General features: G+C 50.7%; 1 protein-coding gene across 1 annotated transcript in view; it reads right to left on the bottom strand.

Annotated features, from left to right (window-relative positions):
- LOC139266022 (segment polarity protein dishevelled homolog DVL-3) overlaps positions 1–23,169 on the bottom strand; it is a 205,149-nt gene that overhangs the window by 85,610 nt on the left and 96,370 nt on the right. The window contains exon 4 of the mRNA XM_070883789.1: positions 9,952–10,058. Coding sequence (XP_070739890.1) covers positions 9,952–10,058 — 107 coding nt within the window. The remainder of the gene's footprint in view (positions 1–9,951; positions 10,059–23,169) is intronic.

Below are 23,169 nucleotides of genomic sequence, written 5' to 3'. Positions count from 1 at the left end.
ATTGTACTTTCTACTCAGACAAACAGCTGCAGCACTTGTTTTCACATCAGACCCACTCCCCAAGCCTGGGTCAGCGGTGGGCCAGGGGCTGTGAGCAGCATGTAACTGTCAGGAGCCAGCACTGTGATGCCTCGATGACCTTGGAGGTGAACTCTGTAAATCTTTCACTTCTTCTTAATCGTGTATCTGGCCCTGTGCAAACTGGACTCAGTCAAGCATCGACTCTTTCACACAGTAAACCCGCCACTCAGGGGCCATGTAACTCAATCCGTAACGCCCGAGTGTGTCGATTACATCCATATGTAGGAGAGCAGTGACAAAGAAGGAGGCAGTCAGCCCTGCTTATCCTTGAACATAACATAAGAAATAGGAGCAGGAGTAGGCCATTCGGCACCTTGAGCCTGCTTCACCATTCAATAAGATCATGGCTGATCTGATCATGGACTCAGCTCCACTTCCCTGCCCGCTCCCCATGACCCTTCACTCCCTTAATGTTCAAAAATTTGTCTATCTCCACCTTAAATATATTCAATGACCCAGCCTCCACAGCTCCCTGGGTAGAGAATTCCAAGGATTCACGACCCTCTGAGAGAAGAAATTCCTCCTCATCTCTGTTTTAAATGGACGGCCATTTATTCTGAGATTATGCTCCCTAGTTCTAGATTCTCCCATGAGAGGAAACATCTTCTCTGCATCTACACTGTCAAGCACCCTCAGAATCTTATATGTTTCAATAAGATCACCTCTCATTCTTCTAAACTCCAATGAGTATAGGCCCAACCTGTTCAACCTATCTTCATAAGACAGCCCCCTCATCTTAGGAATCAACCTCATGAACCTTCTCTGAACTGCCTGCAATGCAAGTATATCCCTTCTTAGTGGGAAAGCGGGTTGTGTAGAGGACACAGAGAGGCTGCAAAGAGATTTAGATAGGTTAAGCGAATGGGCTGAGGTTTGGCAGATGGAATACAATGTCGGAAAGTGTGAGGTCATCCACCTTGGGGGGGAAAAAAAAGTAAAAGGGAATATTATTTGAATGGGGAGAAATTACAACATGCAGCGGTGCAAAGGGACCTGGGGGTCCTTGTGCATGAATCCCAAAGAGTTAGTTTGCAGGTGCAGCAGGTAATCAGGAAGGCGAATGGAATGTTGGCCTTCATTGCGAGAGGGATGGAGTACAAATGCAGGGAGGTCCTTCTGCAACTGTATAGGGTATTGGTGAGGCCACACCTGGAGTACTGCGTGCAATTTTGGTCACCTTACTTAAGGAAGGATATACTAGCTTTGGAGGGGGTACAGATACGATTCACGAGGCTGATTCCGGAGATGAGGGGGTTACCTTATGAGGATAGATTGAGTAGACTGGGTCTTTACTTGTTGGAGTTCCGAAGGATGAGGGGTGATCTTATAGAAACATTTAAAATAATGAAAGGGATAGACAAGATAGAGGCAGAGAGATTGTTTCCACTGGTCGGGGAGACTAGAACTAGGGGGCACAGCCTCAAAATACGGGGGAGCCAATTTAAAACCGAGTTGTGAAGGAATTTCTTCTCCCAGAGGGTTGGGAATCTGTGGAATTCTCTGCCCAGGGAAGCAGTTGAGGCTAGCTCATTGAATGTATTCAAGTCACAGATAGATAGATTTTTAAGCAATAAGGGAATTAAGGGTTACGGGGAGCGGGCGGGTAAGTGGAGCTGAGTCCACGGCCAGATCAGCCATGATCTTGTTGAATGGCGGAGCAGGCTCGAGGGGCTAGATGGCCTACTCCTGTTCCTAATTCTTGTGTTGTTATGTTCTTAAATAAGGAGACCAAAATTGTACACAGTGAAATAATGCTGTGGGATCTTTACCATCCACCTGAACAGGTAGATGGAGCTCAATATAATGTCTTATCTGAAGGACAGCACCTCCAGCAAGGCAGCACTCCCTCGGTGCTGCACTGCAGGGTCAGCCTAGTCCTGGACTGGGGCCTCATACTTACGGCAAGACGAGTGTTGCCAATTAAAGTGCAGCACCCAACAGCCTCTTCAACAGTAACTTGCATTTATATAGCGCCTTTATCGTAGTAAGATGTCCCAAGGCACTTCACAGGAGCGTTAGCGGATAAAAATTCATACTGAACCACATAAGGAGATATTAGGGCAGGAGACCAAAAGCTTTGTGAAACAGGCAGGTTTAAATAAAGAAGAGAGAGAGGCGGAGAGGTTTAGGGAGGGAATTCCAGAGCTTGGGGCCTAGATGGCTGAAGGCTGAAGCCAATGTTGGGACAATAGAAGTCGGGGCTATGCACAAGGGGCCAGAATTGGAGGAACGCAGGCTATAGGTGGAGTTAGCCAACTATTAGGTTACAGTGAGATGCTTCATCTTAACTCTGCCTGGACAAAATCAATCCTCCGTCATTACGGAGTGCGAGGGCTTTGAAGTGCAAGTGGAGCAGCCAAGCCCTGGCCCTGCTCTCCCAGGCTTGACAGTATGTCTGGGAATCCTGTCCTCCCCAAGGCTTCAACTTAATTGCCTTATCAATAGAGCTCAGTTTAGCCCGCGGGGGCGCCTGTCACCAGCAAAACATTAAACAATCTGAATCTAAAACAAGTTATGGACAGAGTCAGCGACACTGGTGCACGGCAGCGGGAGCAAGAGGCACGAGGTTAGGAGCAGCAGGAAACCCGGTCTGGGAAGGTGACATGTAAATGGGGTAAGTCCCCACTCACCCTCGTCTCGACTACCTGCGTCACATGTCCCGCGTCAGCTGGCGATGACTCCCCTGTAGTGTGTCAGCAACTACAACGCTCGTTCTACACATTCTCCGTTTGATGCCCAGTCTGGGGTGAGTTATCGGAGGCGGCTGAGTCAACATGTGTCCCTGCGCCTGATCACTGTCCCAATACCCCTGTGTGCCTGTGTGGAGGGCAGAGAGAGTAGGCTCGGGGGGGAGAACGGTGGGGGGGGGGGGGGGGGGCGGAGAGAGAGCAGGGCGGTGGGGGGAGCAGCGGGGGAGGAGAGAGCGAGGGGGAGGGGGAGAGAGCAAGAGGGAGCAGCGGGGCGGGGGGGGAGAGAGCGGGGGGGGGGTGGGGGGGGAGAGACTGGGGGGGGGAGAGTGGGGGGGGAGAGAGAGTGGGGGGGGGAGAGAGAGCGGGGGGGGGAGAGCAGTGGCGGGGGGTGTGGGGGGAGAGGGGCAGAGCGCGGGTGGGGGGGGGAGAGCAGTGGCGGGGGGGAGAGGGGCAGAGCGCGGGGGGGTGGGGGAGAGAGCGGAGGGGGGAGAGCGGCGGTGGGGGGTGGGGGGGGAGAGGAGCAGAGCGCGGGGGGGGGGAGAGAGCGGGGGGGGGGAGAGAGCGGAGGGGGGAGAGCGGCGGCGGGGGGTGGGGGGGGAGAAGGGCAGAGCGCGGGGGGGGGGAGAGAGCAGGGCGGGGGGGGAGCAGCGGGGGAGGAGAGAGAGCAAGGGGGAGCAGCGGGAGGGGGAGAGAGCGGGGGGGGGAGAGAGCGGAGGGGGGAGAGCGGTGGCGGGGGGTGGGGGGGGAGAGGGGCAGAGCGCGGGGGCGGGGGGGAGAGAGAGCGGGGGGGGGAGAGCAGTGGCGGGGGGGGGAGAGAGCGGGGGGGGTGGGGGGGGAGAGACTGGAGGGGGAGAGTGGGGGGGGAGAGAGAGCGGGGGGGGGGAGAGCAGTGGCGGGTGGGGAGAGGGGCAGAGCACGGGGGGGGGAGAGAGCGGGGGGGGGAGAGAGCGGAGGGGGGAGAGCGGCGGCGGAGGGTGGGGGGGGAGAGGGGCAGAGCGCGGGGGGGGGGAGAGAGAGAGCGGGGGGAGCCCAGTGACCAATGGGAGCTCAGCCTCCAATGGAAGCCTGTTGACCAATGGGAGAGATGGTCAGTGAGGTATTGCAGAGCGCTGATCGAGCAATGCGCAGCACCCAGAGGTGGGGGCGAGGACAAAACTGGCACAAGAAAACCGAATACAGGCAACTCTCGATTATCCGCACACGGATCCAACGGGAAACCATTGCAACGGGAATTAAAATTTCATCCCGGGAAGGCATCGGGCCGGCGCGTTCGGAGTCCTTTCGGCCTGGGAAGGCATCGGGTTTTAACTTTAGAATGTCAATCGCTCTAACAGAGAAATCGTTTACCCGGCATAGCCCAATCCCCAAGGGACCCAGATAATCGAGAGTTGCCTGTACATGGAATAAATTTCTGCATTGAAAGGGTTAAACCTCGCCTTAAGCAAATTATCATCAGCTGGGGTCTGGTTCCCCGCTGGCAGGAGATACCATTTCAGCTACTCGGGAGCGTCTGGCCTGCCAATTGCTGGTATCTACGGATGAACACTCTGGGATCTTCACTGCCAGGAAAAGCTGGTGTGGAATATGACACGGCAAAAGACTTGTTAATTGATAGTTAAGCGGCAATTATACAATGTTGGCAGCCTAATGCTTCTGCTGCAAAACCTAAAGACCCCCAACGTGATGCCCTCGAAAGACTGAACGGCTCATGTTTGAGGCACTTCTCTCTGAACAAGGATCAAGGGAGGAGAAATTCCCCAGCCCTGTTTGGGGGCGGCACCCCAGTGGGGGAGGGGCATACCGTGCCCAGCGCGGAAATCCCCGCCCCGACTGCGAAATTGGGGTTACCGCCTCTCACAGGAAGTGGAGAGCAATGCCGCGCGCTCCACTTCCTGCTGGGGCGGTATCCGTGGCACTACCCGGGCGAGATTCCGCGTAGCGCTGATGTATTTCAACGCCCCCTCCAATTCTGTTCAAGGTCCGCAGGGCCCCAGGGCGGCGTGGGATCGAGGCCACAGCCCAGACCACTCCACGGAGAACCCGGACGGACCGATCGGTCAGTCGGCCAAAATGGCCAGTGCAGCGCAGGTCCCCTTTAACTTTGGCCCCGCGAGCGGAGGTTGGCCTGGTTCGCGACCCGCGTGGCTGGCGCTGACATCGCTCGCGGCAACCTTGCGGGGCAGTTTCCGCCGAAGTGCCATCTTTCGGATGAGGAGTTAAACTGAGGCCCTCAGGTAGATGTAAAAGATCCCATGGTACTATTTCGAAGAAGAGTAGAGGAGTTATACCGGTGTCCTGGACAACATTTATCCATCAATCAACATCACTAAAAAACAGATTAACTGGTCATTATCACATTGCCATTTGTGGGAGCTTGCTGTGCGCAAATTGGCTGTCATGTTTCCTATGTTACAACAGTGACTACACTTCAAATTACTTCATTGGCTTTGAGATGTCCGACGGTCATGAAAGATACTATAGAAATGCAAGTCTTTCTTTCTTTTCTCTCGCATAATATTTAAGTCAGGCTGCACTGGGCTACAGAGACCAAGCAGGTCCTGGGTCCAATTCCTGGGCTGGGCTGACTTAGCCAGTCCCAGCAGGAGCAGTGATAGGGGGAATTAATAATAGCCTCAGGGAGAGATAAGAAAAACACCAGGGTTCCTGCTCCTGATCACTATCTAGCGACACATCATGGGAAGGGGATAAGCGAAGGGGTGGGGGGATACGCGAGGGGGTAGGGGGTAAGCGAGGGGGTTAAAGGGCACAAGCGAGGGGGTGGGGGGGATAAGCGAGGATGTTAAAGGGAACAAGCGAAGGGGTTAAAGGGGACAAGCGAGGGGGTGGAGGGGATAAGCGAGGGGGTTAAAGGGGACAAGCGAAGGGGTTAAAGGGGACAAGCGAAGGGGTGAGGGGATACGCGAGGAGGTTAAAGGGGACAAGCGAGGGGGTTAAAGGGGACAAGCGAGGGGGTTAAAGGGGATAAGCGAGGGGGGTTAAAGTGGACAAGCGAGGGGATTAAAGGGGATAAGCGAGGGGGTTAAAGGGGACAAGCGAGGGCGTGGGGGGGATAAGCGAGGAGGTTAAAGGGGACAAGCTAGGGGGTTAAAGTGGACAAGCGAGGGGATTAAAGGGGATAAGCGAGGGGGTTAAAGGGGATCAGCGAGGAGCAAAGATCTAACTCGTTACATTTATTATGAAACCATGTTAGTGAGAGGCAAGAGGCTGGAGTTGGCTCGCCTCCCCCTCAGTTATTAATGTGAGAACAAGTCTCTCTCTGCTCTGAGCTGTAAGTGGAGCCAGTGACATTGACCCTTTCCCTGGTGATGGGCTCACACAAGCCAGCGGAGGCCACAAAACAACAGTCCTGGGCCAATAAACCTGTCACATCGACTCACCTCCCTCCCTCCCTGAGAGCTGCACAAACACCAGGGAACGCAACACAAGGTACACGGGAGAAGTCACCTGCCGAGTTACAGGCTGGAATACACTGCAGGGAGAGGGGTCAGTGTTTGCGCGAATTGCCGTCGGTGTTATTAACCTGATTCGCACAAAGTCAGCGAGCAATGGTGCTGAACAGACCGGGAGGAGGCTGGTAGATCAACAAATACCGTCAGATTGTGCTGAGGAGATCACACGAGGGATTTAAACACAGTAAATAATGTTTCCAAAGGCTGAAGGGCCGAGAACCAGAGGGCACAGGTTTCAGGTGATTGGCAGAAGAACCAGAGGCGACATGAGGAAAAACATTTTTACGCAGCGAGTGGCTCGGAATCTGGAATACACTGTCTGGGAGGATGGTGGAGGCAGATTCAATAGTAGCCTTCAAAAGGGAATTGGATAAGTATTTGAAAGAGAAAAAATTGCATGGATATGGGGAATTAGCGGAGGGAGTGGGACTGACTGGATTGCTCTTCGAAAGAGCCGGCGCAGAATCGACGGGCCGAATGGCCTCCTTCTGCGCCGTACTATTCTGTGATTCTATCTCAGTCATGACAGCACTTGGGGAGCTGTAAAAGTTATCAGTGACCCTGGATTAGATAGAAAGAAAATACTTGCATTTCTATAGCGCCTTTCGCAACCTCAGGACGTCCCAGCGCGCTTTACAGCCAATGAAGCACTTTTTGATGTGTAGTCACTGTTGTAATGTGGGAAACGCGGCGGCCAATTTGCGCACAGCAAGCTCCCACAGCAAAGTGGCTTGTCGGGTCATAGGAACAGGAGCAGGCCATTCAGCCCCTCGGCCCCGTTCCACCATTCAGTGAGATCATGGCTGATCTGTATCGTAACGCCACCTACCCTCCTGAATTCCATGGTCAGTGATACCCTTGCCTAACAAAAATCTATCAATCGTAGTTTTGAAAATGTCAACTAATCTAAAAGACTAATGGAACGCTGGCCTTTATATCTAGAGGACTAGAATACAAGGGGGTAGAGGTTATGCTGCAGCTGTACAAAGCCCTGGTTAGAACACACCTGGAGCACTGTGAGCAGTTCTGGACACCACACCTGAGGAATGATATATTGGCCTTGGAGGGAGTGCAGTGGAGGTTTACCAGAATGATACCCGGACTCTGAGGGTTAAATTACAAGGAGAGTCAGCACAAGCCAGGGTTGTATTCTCGAGCATTTAGAAGGTTAAGGGTGATATTTGCTTTTAGTTTTTTCGCCTGCGTCTATCTGCTTGCATATTTTGGCTGCTGCTTTGGACCCGAGCCTTTAACCTCTTTTTACACTTCCTGCTCACGCTTTTTCTCTCTTTCCCTCCATGGTCAATATCTAATGTGTTGTAAAATTGTTGTGAAATCTTGGGACACCTTACGACATGAGAGGCCCTATATAAATATTATTATCTGATTAAAGTTTTCCAGATATTAAGGGGAACAGATAGGGTAGATAGAGAGAAACTATCTCCGCTGGTTGGGGATTCGAGGACTCAGGGGCATAGACTAAAAATTAGAGCCAGACCCTTCAGGAGCGAAATTCAGAAACACTTCTACACGCAAAGTGTGGGAGAAGTTTGGAAAACTCTTCCATAAATGGCAATTGATGCTAGATCAATTTTAAATTACAGATTGATAGCTTTTTGTTAACCAAAGATATTAAGGTAGATAAGAACATAAGAACATAAGAAATAGGAGCAGGAGTAGGCCATACGGCCCCTCGAGCCTGCTCCGCCATTTAATACGATCATGGCTGATCTGATCATGGACTCAGCTCTACTTCCCTGCCCGCTCCCCATAACCCTTTATTCCCTTATCGGATATGGGCCAAAGGAGTTAGCACACAGATCAGCCATGATCTCATTGAATGGTAGAACAGGCTCGAGGGGCTGAATGGCCTCCTGCTGTACCTATGATCCCCCAGCCTCAACAGCTTCTTGGGCGAGAGAGTTCCAGATTTGCACTGCCCTTTGTGTGAAGAAGTGCTTCCTGACATCACTCCTGAACGGCCTGGCTCTAATTTTAAGGTTATTCCCCCTTGTTCTAGGCTCCCCCCACCAGAGGAAATAGTTTCCCTCGGTCTACCCTATCAACTCCTTTAATCAGCTTAAACATAACATAAGAATTAGTAACAGGAGTAGGCCATCTAGCCCCTCGAGCCTGCTCCGCCATTCAATAAGATCATGGCTGATCTGGCCGTGGACTCAGCTCCACTTACCTGCCCTCTCCCGTAACCCTTAATTCCCTTATTGGTTAAAAATCAATCTATCTGTGACTTGAATACATTCAATGAGCTAGCCTCAACTGCTTCCTTGGGCAGAGAATTCCACAGATTCACAACCCTCTGGGAGAAGAAATTCCTTCTCAACTCGGTTTTAAATTGGCTCCCCCGTATTTTGAGGCTGTGCCCCCTAGTTCTAGTCTCCCCGACCAGTGGAAACAACCTCTCTGCCTCTATCTTGTCTATCCCTTTCATGATTTTAAATGTTTCTATAAGATTACCCCTCATCCTTCTGCACTCCAACGAGTAAAGACCCATTCTACTCAATCTATCCTCATAAGGTAACCCCCTCATCTCCGGAATCAGCCTAGTGAATCGTCTTTGTACCCCCTCCAAAGCCAGTATATCCTTCCTTAAGTAAGGTGACCAAAACTGCACGCAGTACTCCAGGTGCGGCCTTACCAATACCCTGTACAGTTGCAGCAGGACCTCCCTGCTTTTGTACTCCATCCCTCTCGCAATGAAGGCCAACATTCCATTTGCCTTCCTGATTACCTGCTGCACCTGCAAACTAACTTTTTGCGATTCATGCACAAGGACTCAAAAGAGTTTTTTTTTTTTTTTTCATGCACAAGGACTCCCAGGTCCCTCTGCACCATGGCATGTTGTAATTTCTCCCCATTCAAATAGTATTCCCTTTTACTGTTTTTTTTCCCAAGGTGGATGACCTCACACTTTCCGACATTGTATTCCATCTGCCAAACCTTAGCCCATTCGCTTAACCTATCTAAATCTCTTTGCAGCCTCTCTGTGTCCTCTACACAACCCGCTTTCCCACTAATCATTGTGTCATCTGCAAATTTTGTTACACTACACTCTGTCCCCTCTTCCAGGTCATCTATGTATATTGTAAACAGTTGTGGTCCCAGCACCGATCCCTGTGGCACACCACTAACCACCGATTTCCAACCCGAAAAGGACCCCTTTATCCCGACTCTCTGCTTTCTGTTCGCCAGCCAATTCTCTATCCATGCTAATACATTTCCTCTGACTCCGCGTACCTCTATCTTCTGCAGTAACCTTTTGTGTGGCACCTTATCGAATGCCTTTTGGAAATCTAAATACACCACATCCATCGGTACACCTCTATCCACCATGCTCGTTATATCCTCAAAGAATTCCAGTAAATGAGTTAAACATGATTTCCCCTTCATGAATCCATGCTGCGTCTGCTTGATTGTACTATTCCTATCATCTCAATCTTAAAGACCTCAATCATCTATCACCCGTTAATCTCTATACTCGAGGGAGTAAAAGTCTCATCCTATGCAACTTGGCCTCAGAATTTAACCTTTCTGCCCCGGTATCTTGGGGCGTGGGCTCGGGTCTGGGGACGGGGCTGGGTGCTCGGGCGGGGCCTTGGGTCTGGGGGCAGACCTCGGGGGCATGGGCTCGGGTCCGGGGACACGCCCCCTGTTCCTCGCCACGTGTTATGTGCCCGATCGAGACCACTCACCGTGCTCGTGACCTTCTTTCCGGCGTTGACGCTCCTTCCGCGAAGACACCACCGACTCGGTCTCCGTCTCGTTGTCCAGGTTGTCCTGACTCCCGGCTGCGTTCGCGCTGCACCAAAAAAATGTGAATAAACACCATAGGATGACAACTTGTATTTATATAGCGCCTTTAACGTAACAAAACATCCCAGGGCACTTCACAGGGGCGATTATCAAACAAAGTTTGACACATAAAGAGAAATTAGGGCAGATGACCAAAAACTTGGTCAAAGAGGGTAGGTTTGAAGGAGCATCTTGAAGGAGGAGAGAGGGGTAGAGAGGCGGAGAGGTTTAGGGAGGGAGTCCCTGAGCTTAGGACCCAGGCAGCTGAAGGCACGGCCACCAATGGTTGAGCGATTATAATCAGGGATGCTCAGGAGGGCAGAATTGTAGGAGTGTAGATATCTGAGGGGGTTGTGGGGCTGGAGGAGGTTATAGCGATAGGGAAGGGCGAGGCCATGGAGGGATTTGAAAACAAGGATGAGAATTTGTAAATCGAGGCGTTGCCGGACCGAGAGTCAGAGTTCCCAGGTCGTCACATCGCACCAGTACTACGCTGTGTAAAGCTCAGGGTAACAGAATCTGAGTCACGCCATGAATCGTAGCCTCCGTTACATGCCAGCGAAGTGACTGTACTCTCAGATAAAGTCAGGATCACACAGCGCAAGATTCGATATATAATTCCAGCAGCGAAGCACTGACCACACTCGACCAGCTCCGTTGGGCGGGCCACATTGTCTGCATGCCCAACGCAAGACTCCCAAAGCAAGCGCTCTGCTCAGAACTCTTACATTGCAAGCGAGCCCCAGGAGGGCAGAGTAAACATTTCAAGGACACCCTCAAAGCCTCCCTGATAAAGTGCAACATCCCCACCCACACCTGGGAGTCCCTGGCCAAAGATCGCCCTAAGTGGAGGAGAAGCATCGGGAGGGCGCTGAGCACCTCGAGTCTCGTCGCCAAGAGCATGCAGAAACCAAGCGCAGGCAGCGGAAGGAGCGTGCGGCAAACCAGGGTCCCCACCCTCCCTTTCCTTCAACCACTGTCTGTCCCACCTGTGACAGAGACTGTAATTCCCGTATTGGACTGTACAGTCACCTGAGAACTCACTTTTAGAGTGGAAGCAAGTCTTCCTCGATTTCGAGGGACTGCCTGTGATAATGATATAATTCACAAATAAAAAATTTTCAGGATATGAAGGAAAGAGCAGTAGAGTGGGACTAATCGGATCGCTGCTTCGAAGAGCCGGCACAGACACGATGGGCCGAATGGCCTCTTTCTGTGCTGTGTGATTCTACGCCGAGAATCAAGGTAATTGGATCAACGGCAGGGAAATGCAGTTGAGGTAGAAATCAGCTTTAGGAACATAGGAACAGGAGGAGGCCATTCAGCCCCTTGAACCTATTCCCACATTCAACAAGATCGTGGCTGATCTGCGACCTAACTCCGTATACCCGCCTTTGCTCCAGAGTCAACAAACCGGAAGGTGTTGCAAATACTCAGTTCCAGTTCCAGCTGCTGCCAGAATTCCCAAAATAAGCAATAAAGAAATGTATTTAGAGAAGTGTCGATCCTCTATAGGACTGAGTGTGGGATATTTTCCAACTCCCCGTTTTATAAATCGCCCGACTGCCATTATGTGCGCTGATAATGTGCGTTCCCAGTTGCCAGGGGCTGTCACACAGCGTTCAATGTTGCCCTGAAGTTACCCGGCTCTCTCGAGTCTGCAGCCGCTGTCAGCGTCCGACCTGCGCTGATCCCTCGATGCAAATGAAACTATTTCAAGGAGCTCCATTGGGAACTCAGTAAACCAGGTGAGTCGGAGGGAAAAAAAAACAATTGCCCGATCACTTAGTGTTTCATTTTTAATCGTGTGTTTATAAATCAAATTGCTGATGGGGAAAATGATACGCACTTTTAATTTTATTTGCATTTCTTTATATCAACATTTTTTCCAACAAGGGAAAAAAAATGCTGGAGTTGTCTTTTACACCGACCTCTGTCTGTTGAGAATGTTATTTTTAAAATTTGTGATCTGACAGTTATGCGCAGAATGCCTCTGCTCAGCTTCCAGTCACTTCCTGTAGCTTCCAGTTCGTTGGCAGGAGTCACTCCCATATCTCTTAATACCTTTGGTTAACAAAAATCTATCAGTCTCAGACTTAAAATTAACAATTGATCTAGCATCCATTGCCATTTCTGGAAGAGAGTTCCAAACTTCTACCACCCTTTGTGTCCAAAAGTGTTTCCAATTTCATGATGCTGAGAATGAAGTGAATAGCACGTTTAGTGAGTTGGTCTTACCGCAGGTAAAGGGTACACAGCCAGCTAGGGAATGGGTGACCAACAGGAAGCGCAGTGCAAGGAAGATAGTGCAGGGGTCCCCTGCGGTCATCCCCCGGCAAAACAGATACACTGCTTTGGGTACTGTTGAGGGGGATGACTCATCAGGGGAGGGCAGCAGCAGCCAAGTTCATGGCACCGTGGTTGGCTTTGCTGCACAGGAGGATAGGAAAAAGAGTGGGAGAGCTATAGTGATAGGGGATTCAATTGTAAGGGGAATAGACAGACGTTTCTGCAGCTGCAACTGAGACTCCAGGATGGTATGATGCCTCCCTGGTACAAGGGTCAAGGATGTTTCGGTGCAGGGCATTCTGAAAAGGGAGGGTGAACAGCCAGTTGTTGTGGTGCATATAGGTACCAACGATATAGGTAAAAAATGGGATGAGGTCCTACAAGATGACTTTAGGGAGCTAGGAGCTAAATTAAAAAGTAGGACCTCAAAAGTAGTAATCTCAGGATTGCTGCCAGTGCCACGTGCTAGTCAGAGTAGGAATCACAGGATAGCTCAGATGAATACGTGGCTTGAGGAGTGGAGCACAAGGGAGGGATCCAAATTCCTGGGACATTGGAACCGGTTCTGGGGGAGGTGGGACCAGTACAAACCGGACGGTCTGCACCTGGGCAGGACTGGAACCAATTACCTAGAGGGAGTGTTTGCTAGTGCTGTTGGGGAGGAGTTAAACTAATATGGCAGTGGGATGGGAACCTATGCAGGGAGACAGAGGGAAGTAGAATGGGGGAAGAAGCAAAAGATAGAAAGAAGAAAAGTAAAAGTGGAGGGCAGAGAAACCTAAGGCAAAAAGCAAAAAGAGCCACATTACAGCAATATTCTAAAGTGTGTTAGAAAGACAAGGCTGAAGGCTCTGTGCCTCAATGCGAGGAGTATTCGGAATAAGGTGGATGAATTAACTGTGCAGATAGCAGTGAACGGGTATGATGTAATTGGCATCACGGAGACATGGCTCCAGGGTGACCAAGGCTGGGAATTCAACATCCAGGGGTATTCAACATTTAGGAAGGATAGACAGAAAGGAAAAGGAGACGGGGTGGCATTGCTGGTTAAAGAGGAAATTAATGCAATAGTAAAAAAGGACATTAGCCTGGATGATGTGGAATCTGTATGGGTGGAGCTACGGAATACCAAAGGGCAGAAAACGCTAGTGGGAGTTGTGTACAGACCACCAAACAGTAGTAGTGAGGTTGGGGACAGCATCAAACAAGAAATAAGGGATGTGTGGAGCGCGGGTACAGGTACAGAGTGCGGGTACAGGTACAGAGCCTGGATACAGGTACAGAGCGCGGGTACAGGTACAGAGTGTGGGTACAGGTACAGAGCGCGGGTACAGGTACAGAGCCTGGTTACAGGTACAGAGTGCGGGTACAGGTACAGAGCGCGGGTACAGGTACAGAGCCTGGATACAGGTACAGAGCGCCGGTACAGGTACAGATCCTGGATACAGGTACAGAGTGCGGGTACAGGTACAGAGCGCGGGTACAGGTACAGAGCCTGGGTACAGGTACAGAGCGCGGGAACAGGTACAGAGCCTGGATACAGGTACAGAGCGCCGGTACAGGTACAGAGTGCGGGTACAGGTACAGAGCGCGGGTACAGGTACAGAGTGCGGGTACAGGTACAGAGCGCGGGTACAGGTACAGAGCCTGGTTACAGGTACAGAGTGCGGGTACAGGTACAGAGCGCGGGTACAGGTACAGAGCCTGGATACAGGTACAGAGCGCCGGTACAGGTACAGAGCCTGGATACAGGTACAGAGTGCGGGTACAGGTACAGAGCGCGGGTACAGGTACAGAGCCTGGGTACAGGTACAGAGCGCGGGAATAGGTACAGAGCCTGGATACAGGTACAGAGCGCCGGTACAGGTACAGAGTGCGGGTACAGGTACAGAGCGCGGGTACAGGTACAGAGCCTGGGTACAGGTACAGAGCGCGGGAACAGGTACAGAGCCTGGATACAGGTACAGAGTACGGGTACAGGTAGAGAGCCTGGATACAGGTACAGAGCGCAGGTACAGGTACAGAGCCTGGGTACAGGTACAGAACGAGGGTACAGGTACAGAGCCTGGATACAGGTACAGAACGAGGGTACAGGTACAGAGCGCGGGTACAGGTACAGAGCACGGGTACAGGTACAGAGCCCGGGTACAGGTACAGAGTGCGGGTACAGGTACAGAGTGCGGGTACAGGTACAGAGCCTGGGTACAGGTATAGGGCCTGGATACAGGTACAGAGCGCGGGTACAGGTACAGAGTGCGGGTACAGGTACAGAGCGAGGGTACAGGTACAGAGCGCGGGTACAGGTAGAGAGCACGGGTACAGGTACAGAGCGCGGGTACAGGTACAGAGCCTGGGTACAGGTACAGAGCCTGGGTACAGGTACAGAACGAGGGTACAGGTACAGAGCCTGGATACAGGTACAGAACGAGGGTACAGGTACAGAGCGCGGGTACAGGTACAGAGCACGGGTACAGGTACAGAGCCCGGGTACAGGTACAGAGTGCGGGTACAGGTACAGAGTGCGGGTACAGGTACAGAGCCTGGGTACAGGTACAGAGCGCGGGTACAGGTACAGAGCGCGGGTACAGGTACAGAGTGCGGGTACAGGTACAGAGCCTGGATACAGGTACAGAGTGTGGGTACAGGTACAGAGCCTGGATACAGGTACAGAGTGCGGGTACAGGTACAGAGTGCGGGTACAGGTACAGAACCTGGATACAGGTACAGAGCGCCGGTACAGGTACAGAGTGCGGGTACAAGTACAGAGCGCGGGTACAGGTACAGAGCCTGGGTACAGGTACAGAGCGCGGGAACAGGTACAGAGCCTGGATACAGGTACAGAGTGCGGGTACAGGTACAGAGCGCGGGTACAGGTACAGAGCCTGGATACAGATACAGAGCGCCGGTACAGGTACAGAGCCTGGATACAGGTACAGAGTGCGGGTACAGGTACAGAGCGCGGGTACAGGTACAGAGCGCGGGTACAGGTACAGAGTGCGGGTACAGGTACAGAGCCTGGATACAGGTACAGAGTGTGGGTACAGGTACAGAGCCTGGATACAGGTACAGAGTGCGGGTACAGGTACAGAGTGCGGGTACAGGTACAGAACCTGGATACAGGTACAGAGCGCCGGTACAGGTACAGAGCGTGGGTACAGGTACAGAGTGCGGGTACAAGTACAGAGCGCGGGTACAGGTACAGAGCCTGGGTACAGGTACAGAGCGCGGGAACAGGTACAGAGCCTGGATACAGGTACAGAGTGCGGGTACAGGTACAGAGCGCGGGTACAGGTACAGAGCCTGGATACAGATACAGAGCGCCGGTACAGGTACAGAGCCTGGATACAGGTACAGAGTGCGGGTACAGGTACAGAGCGCGGGTACAGATACAGAGCCTGGGTACAGGTACAGAGCGCGGGAACAGGTACAGAGCCTGGATACAGGTACAGAGCGCGGGTACAGGTACAGAGCCTGGATACAGGTACAGAGCGCGGGTACAGGTACAGAGTGCGGGTACAGGTACAGAGCGCGGGTACAGGTACAGAGCCTGGGTACAGGTAGAGAGCGCGGGTACAGGTACAGGGCCTGGATACAGGTACAGAGCGCGGGTACAGGTACAGAGCCTGGGTACAGGTACAGAGCGAGGGTACAGGTACAGAGCGCGGGTACAGGTAGAGAGCGCGGTTACAGGTACAGAGCGCGGGTACAGGTACAGAGCCTGGGTACAGCTACAGAGCCTTGATACAGGTATAGAACGAGGGTACAGGTACAGAGCCTGGATACAGGTACAGAACGAGGGTACAGGTACAGAGCGCGGGTACAGGTACAGAGCGCGGGTACAGGTACGGAGCCTGGATACAGGTAGAGCGCGGGTACAGGTACAGAGCCTGGGTACAGGTACAGAGCGCGGGTACAGGTACAGAGCGCGGGTACAGGTACAGAGCCTGGATACAGGTACAGAGCGAGGGTACAGGTACCGAGCGCGGGTACAGGTACAGAGTGCGGGTAGGTGGGGTGGCGTTGCTGGTTAAAGAGGAAATTAATGCAATAGTAAGAAAGGACATTAGCTTGGGTGATGTGGAATCTGTATGGATGGAGCTACAGAATACCAAAGGGCAAAAAACGCTAGTGGAAGTTGTGTACAGACCACCAAACAGTAGTAGTGAGGTTGGGGATAGCATCAAACAAGAAATTAGAGATGCATGCAATATAGGTACAGCAGTTATCATGGGTGACTTTAATCTACATATTGATTGGGCTAACCAAACTGGTAGCAAGGATTTCCTGGAGTGTATTAGGGATGGTTTTCCAGACCAATATGTCGAGGAACTAACCAGGGAGCTGGCCATCCTAGACTGGGTGATGTGTAATGAGAAAGGACTAATTAGCAATCTTGTTGTCCGAGGCCCCTTGGGGAAGAGTGACCATAACATGGTAGAATTTTTTATTAAGATGAAGAGTGACACAGTTAATTCAGAAACTAAGGTCCTGAACTTAAGGAAAGTTAACTTCGATGGTTTGAGGCGTGAATTGGCTAGAATAGACTGGCAAATGATACTGAAAGGGACAGGCAATGGCAAACATTTAAAGATCACATGGATGAACTTCAACAATTGTACATCCCTGTCTGGAGTAAAAATAAAACGGGGAAGGTGGCTCAACCGTGGCTAACAAAGGAAATTAAGGATAGTGTTAAATCCAAGGAAGAGGCATATACATTGGTCAGAAAAAGCAGCAAACCTGAGGACTGGGAGAAATTTAGAATTCAGCAGAGGAGGACAAAGGGTTTAATTAAGAGCGGGAAAATAGAGTACGAGAAGAAGCTTGCCGGGAACATAAAAACTGACTGCAAAAGCTTCTATAGATATGTGAAGAGAAAAAGATTAGTGAAGACAAACGTAGGTCCCTTGCAGTCGGATTCAGATGAATTTGTAATGGAGAAATGGCAGACCAATTGAACAAATATTTTGGTTCTGTCTTCACGAAGGAAGACACAAATAACCTTCTGGAAGTACTAGGGGACCGAGGATCTAGTGAGAAGGAGGAACTGAAGGATATCCTTATCAGGCAGAAAATTGTGTTAGGGAAATTGATGGAATTGAAGGCCGATAAATCCCCGGGGCCTGATAATCTGCATCCCAGAGTACTTAAGGAAGTGGCCCTAGAAATAGTGGATGCATTGGTGATCATTTTCTAACAGTCTGTCAACTCTGGGTCTGTTCCTATGGACTGGAGGGTAGCTAATGTAACACCACTTTTTAAAAAGGGAGGGAGAGAGAAAGCAGGTAATTATAGACTGGTTAGCCTGACATCAGTTGTGGGGAAAATGTTGAAATCAATCATTAAGGATGAAATAGCAGCGCATTTGGAAAGCAGTGACAGGATCGGTCCAAATCAGCATGGATTTATGAAGGGGAAATCATGCTTGACAAATCTTCTGGAATTTTTTGAGGATGTAACCAGTAGAATGGACAAGGGAGAACCAGTGGATGTGGTGTATTTTGACTTTCAAAAGGCTTTTGACAAGGTCCCACACAAGAGATTGTTGTGCAAAATCAAAGCACATGGTATTGGGGGTAATATACTGACATGGATAGAGAACTGGTTGGCAGACAGGAAGCAGAGAGTCAGAATAAACGGGTCCTTTTCAGAATGGCAGGCAGTGACTAGTGGAGTGCCGCAGGGCTCAGTGCTGGGACCCCAGCTCTTTACAATATACATCAATGATTTAGATGAAAGAATTGAGTGTAATATCTCCAAGTTTGCAGATGACACTAAACTGGGTGGCGGTGTGAGCTGTGAGGGGGATGATAAGAGGCTGCAGGGTGACTTGGACAGGTTAGGTGAGTGGGCAAATGCATGCAGATGCAGTATAATGTCGATAAATGTGAGGTTATCTACTTTGGGGGCAAAAACGCAAAGACAGAATATTATCTGAATGGCGGCAGATTGGGAAAAGGGGAGGTGCAACGAGACTTGGGTGTCATGGTTCATCAGTCATTGAAAGTTGGCATACAGGAACAGCAGCCGATGAAGAAGGCAAATGATATGTTGGCCTTCATAGCTAGGGGATTTGAGTATAGGAGCAGGGAGGTCTTAATGCAGTTGTATAGGGCCTTGGTGAGGCCTCACCTGGAATATTGTGTTCAGTTTTGGTCTCCTAATCTGAGGAAGGACGTTCTTGCTTTTGAGTGAGTGCAGCGAAGGTTCACCACACTGATTCCCGGGATGGCAGGACTGACATATGAGGAGAGACTGGATCAACTGGGCCTTTATACATTGGAGTTTAGAAGGATGAGAGGGGATCTCATAGAAACATATAAAATTCTGATGGGATGGGACAGTTTAGATACGGGTAGAATGTTCCCGATGTTGGGGAAGTCCAGAACTAGGGGACACAGTCTTAGGATAAGTGGTAGGCCATTTAGGACTGAGATGAGGAGAAACTTCTTCACTCGGAGAGTTGTTAACTTGTGGAATTTTCTGTCGTAGAGAGTTGTTGATGCCAGTTCATTGGATATATTCAAGAGGGAGTTAGATATGGCCCTTACGGCTAAGGAGGTCAAGGGGTATGGAGAGAAAGCAGGAAAGGGGTACTGAGGGAATGATCAGCCATGATCTTATTGAATGGTGGTGCAGGCTCGAAGGGCCGAATGACCTAGTTAGTCCTGCACCTATTTTATATGTTTCTATGTTTCACTCCTGAAAGATCTGGTTCTAATTTTTAGACTATGCCCCCTAGTCCTAGACTTCCCAATCAGCGGAAATAGTTTCTCTCTATCTACCCTATCTGTTCCCCCTAATTATCTTGAAAACGTCGATCAGATCACACCGTAACCATCTAAATTCCAGGGAATACAACCCTAGTTTATGTAATCCCTCCTCATAACTTAACCCTTGAAGCCCAGGTATCATTCTGGTAAACCTATGCTGCACTCCCTCCAAGACCAATATATCCTTCCTCAGGTGTGGTGACCAGAACTGCTCACAGTGTTCCAGGTGTGGTCTGACCAGGGCTTTGTATAGATGCAGCATAACTTCTACCCCCTTGTATTCTAGTCCTCTAGATATAAAGGCCAGCATTCCATTGGACTTTTTGATTATTTTCTGTATCTGTTCATAACATTTTAATGCTCTATGTACCTGGAACCCCAAGTCTCTTTTAACTTTTCACCATTTAGAGAGTACCCTGTTCTGTCCTTTTTAAGTCCAAAGTGGATGACCTCACATTTGCCTACATTGAAATCCATTTGCCACAGTTTTGCCCATTCACTTAATCTGTCGATAAACCTTTGTAATTTTATGCTTCCATCTACACTGCCTGCAATTGTTCCGATCATCTAAGTCGTTAACAGATACAGTGAATAGTTGAAGCCCCAAAACAGATCGCTGCAGGACACCACTAGTCACATCCTGCCCGTTAAAGTACCTGTCCATTATCCCTACTGCCTGTCTCCTGCCACGCAGCCAATTTCCTAGCCAGCTCAATAATTTGCCTCAATTCCATGGGCTTCATCCTTGGTTAACGGTCTCGTATGATGATCTAACTGAATGCAGAATAGACCCTGGGGGATGACTCCTGTTTCTATGTTCCCGACAGGTCGGTCAGATTGGGCTAGACATTCAGTAGCACCCCGTTTGAGCCGTTCATTTTTCAGAAAATTAGTGCCAGGCGCTAATGATACTGAGCTTCCACTAAATTGGCTGTTAGCGCTCCAGTAAAGGACTGGAACGCTAAATCAAGCACGAATGACCTCACTAGGGCGTGACCGGGCTCTACCATCAGAGCGATAATGAATTTCAAGTGCATTGCAAACGGGAATGGTCCTTCACACTGGCTCCTTCCAGCTCTTAAAGGCGAGGTTGCATCATTGTGCCGATCCTCATTATCAGCAATACTGGCTGATCCCAGTCCCAGGGAGAGAGCTCGCCGTTTCAGCAACCAGGCATTGGTGGCGGGAGTGGCACGAAGGAGGGCAGTGCTGTTCCCGGACACTGCCCCAGGTCTTCAGGGCAATGTGGAGGGAAGTGGCCCACGAGGTCTCGGCCAGCAGTGTGGTCGTCAGGAGCCTGATACAGGGCCTCACTCGGGTGGTCAGGGTGAGCACATGATGCAATAGGTCCTACATACCAGCATCTGATCCTCATACTGTACACACTGCACAAACCGCCATACCCCCAACACTTTCCCACCAAGCACCTCCGCCTACGCAAACTCACATCCACATCTCACGCCTTGCCTACAATTACAGTTGGCACTATGGCACATACATCTCCCAAACACATAGCTGCACTCTCACTCACACACATTCATTTCTCTTGCAGGCCATGAAGGCCCACCATAGGGGGAAGCAGCAGAGAACAGGCGGGGGTGATGTTCAGCTCCAGCAGCTCTGAGACCTGGAGGAGTGAGTGCTGCGACTCATTGGGGAGCAGGTGGTGGGCGCCGTGGCAGTCAGTGACATCGACACCCTTGGGGGCAATAAGAACATAAGAACATAAGAATATAATAATTAGGAACAGGAGTAGGCCATCTAGCCCCTCGAGCCTGCTCCGCCATTCAATAAGATCATGGCTGATCTGGCCGTGGACTCAGCTCCACTTACCCGCCCGCTCCCCGTAACCCTTAATTCCCTTATTGGTTAAAAATCTATCTATCTGTGACTTGAATACATTCAATGAGCTAGCCTCAACTGCTTCCTTGGGCAGATAATTCCACAGATTCACAACCCTCTGGGAGAAGAAATTCCTTCTCAACTTGGTTTTAAATTGGCTCCCCCGTATTTTGAGGCTGTGCCCCCTAGTTCTACTCTCCCCGACCAGTGGAAACAACCTCTCCGCCTCTATCTTGTCTATCCCATGTCAGTACATTACCCCCAATACCATGTGCTTTAATTTTGCACACCAATCTCTTGTGTGGGACCTTGTCAAAAGCCTTTTGAAAGTCCAAATACACCACAGCCACTGGTTCTCCCTTGTCCACTCTACTAGTTACATCCTCAAAAAATTCCAGAAGATTTGTCAAGCATGATTTCCCTTTCATAAATCCATGCTGACTTGAACTGATCCTGTCACTGCTTTCCAAATGTGCTGCTATTTCATCTTTAATAATTGATTCCAACATTTTCCCCACTACTGATGTCAGGCTAAGGTCTATAATTACCCGTTTTCTCGCTCCCTCCTTTTTTAAACAGTGGTGTTACATTAGCTACCCTCCAATCCATAGGAACTGATCCAGAGTCGATAGACTGTTGGAAAATGATCACCAATGCATCCACTATTTCTACGGCCACTTCCTTAAGTACTCTGGGATGCAGAATATCAGGCCCTGGGGATTTATCGGCCTTCAATCCCATTAATTTCCCACTTTATAAGGATATCCCTCAGTTCCTCCCTCTCACTCGACCCTCTGTCCCCTAGTATTTCCGGTAAGTTATTTGTGTCTTCCTTTGTGAAAACAGAACCAAAGTATTTGTTCAACTGGTCTGCCATTCCTTTGTTCCCCATTATAAATTCACCTGAATCTGACTGCAAGGGACCTACGTTTGTTTTCACTAATCCTTTTCTCTTCACAAGTCTATAGAAGGCTGAGATCGATAGATTTTTGGACTCGAGGGGAATCAGGGGATATGGGGATCGGGAGGGAAAGTGGAGTTGACGTCGAAGATCTGCCATGATCTTATTGAATGGCAGAGCAGGCTCGAGGGGCCAGAGGGCCAAATCCTGCTCCTGTTTATTGTGCTCTCATGTTCTCTGGTCTGTGTGGAGTTAGCTGATCTGCGTTCCCTACATGACAACAGTGACTACATTCCCAAAGTACTTAATTGGCTGTAAAGTGCTTTGTGATGCCCGGTGGTCACGAAAGACGCTATATAAATGCAAATCTTCCCTTCTACTTGAGCTGGGGATGCAGTTGGGGTCCCGCAAGGCCTAGGCATCCCTGAGCCTGGCAGAATCAGCCAGCGTTCCTGCTGCTGATCAGCATCTCGTGATCCTTGCTGGCAATTGCACACGTCAATGTTGGGTTCAGCTTGGCTGTGGTGCCCTCCAAGAGTGACTTGCTTCGTTCCTACGGTGAATAACGGTCTTTTCCTTCATCGCAGGTGAACGACATAAACTTCGAGAACATGAGCAATGATGACGCGGTGCGAGTTCTGAGAGAAATTGTCCATAAACCCGGGTAAGAGAGCAACTCCTCACCTGCTGCCACAAGCCTGATCAAGGTGTCAGCCTGAGCTCAGTGGGCCGCACTCTTGCCTCGGGTCGTGGGCTGGAGACCCACTCCAGGGACTTGAGCACCAAATCCTGGCTGACACTCCCAGTGCAGTGCTGAGTGAGCGCCGCACTGTCGGAGGGGCAGTGCTGAGAGAGTGCTGCATTGTCGGAGGGGCAGTACTAAGGGAGCACCGGACTGTCGGAGGGGCAGTACTGAGGGAATGCTGCACTGTCGGAGGGGCAGTGCTGAGTGAGCGCCGCACTGTCGGAGGGGCAGTACTGAGGGAGTGCTGCACTGTCGGAGAGGAAGTACTGAGGGAGCGCTGCACTGTCGGAGGGGCAGTACTGAAGATGTACCACACTGTCGGAGGGGCAGTACTGAGGGAGCATCACACTGTCGGAGGGCAGTGCTGAGGGAGCGCCGCACTGTCAGAGGGGCAGTACTGAGGGAGCGCTGCACTGTTGAGGGGCAGTACGGAGGGAGCGCTACACTGTCGGAGGGGCAGTACGGAAGGAGCATTGCACTGTCGGAGGTGCAGTACTGTGGTAGCGCTGCACTATTGGAGGGGCAGTACGGAGGAGCGCTGCACTGTCAGAGGGGCAGTACTGAGGGA

Source organism: Pristiophorus japonicus, chromosome 6, assembly GCF_044704955.1.
Source record: "Pristiophorus japonicus isolate sPriJap1 chromosome 6, sPriJap1.hap1, whole genome shotgun sequence".
Classification (NCBI taxonomy): domain Eukaryota; kingdom Metazoa; phylum Chordata; class Chondrichthyes; family Pristiophoridae; genus Pristiophorus; species Pristiophorus japonicus.
The sequence above is the reverse complement of the archived record's forward strand: the minus strand, read 5'-3'. Positions and strand labels throughout refer to the sequence as shown.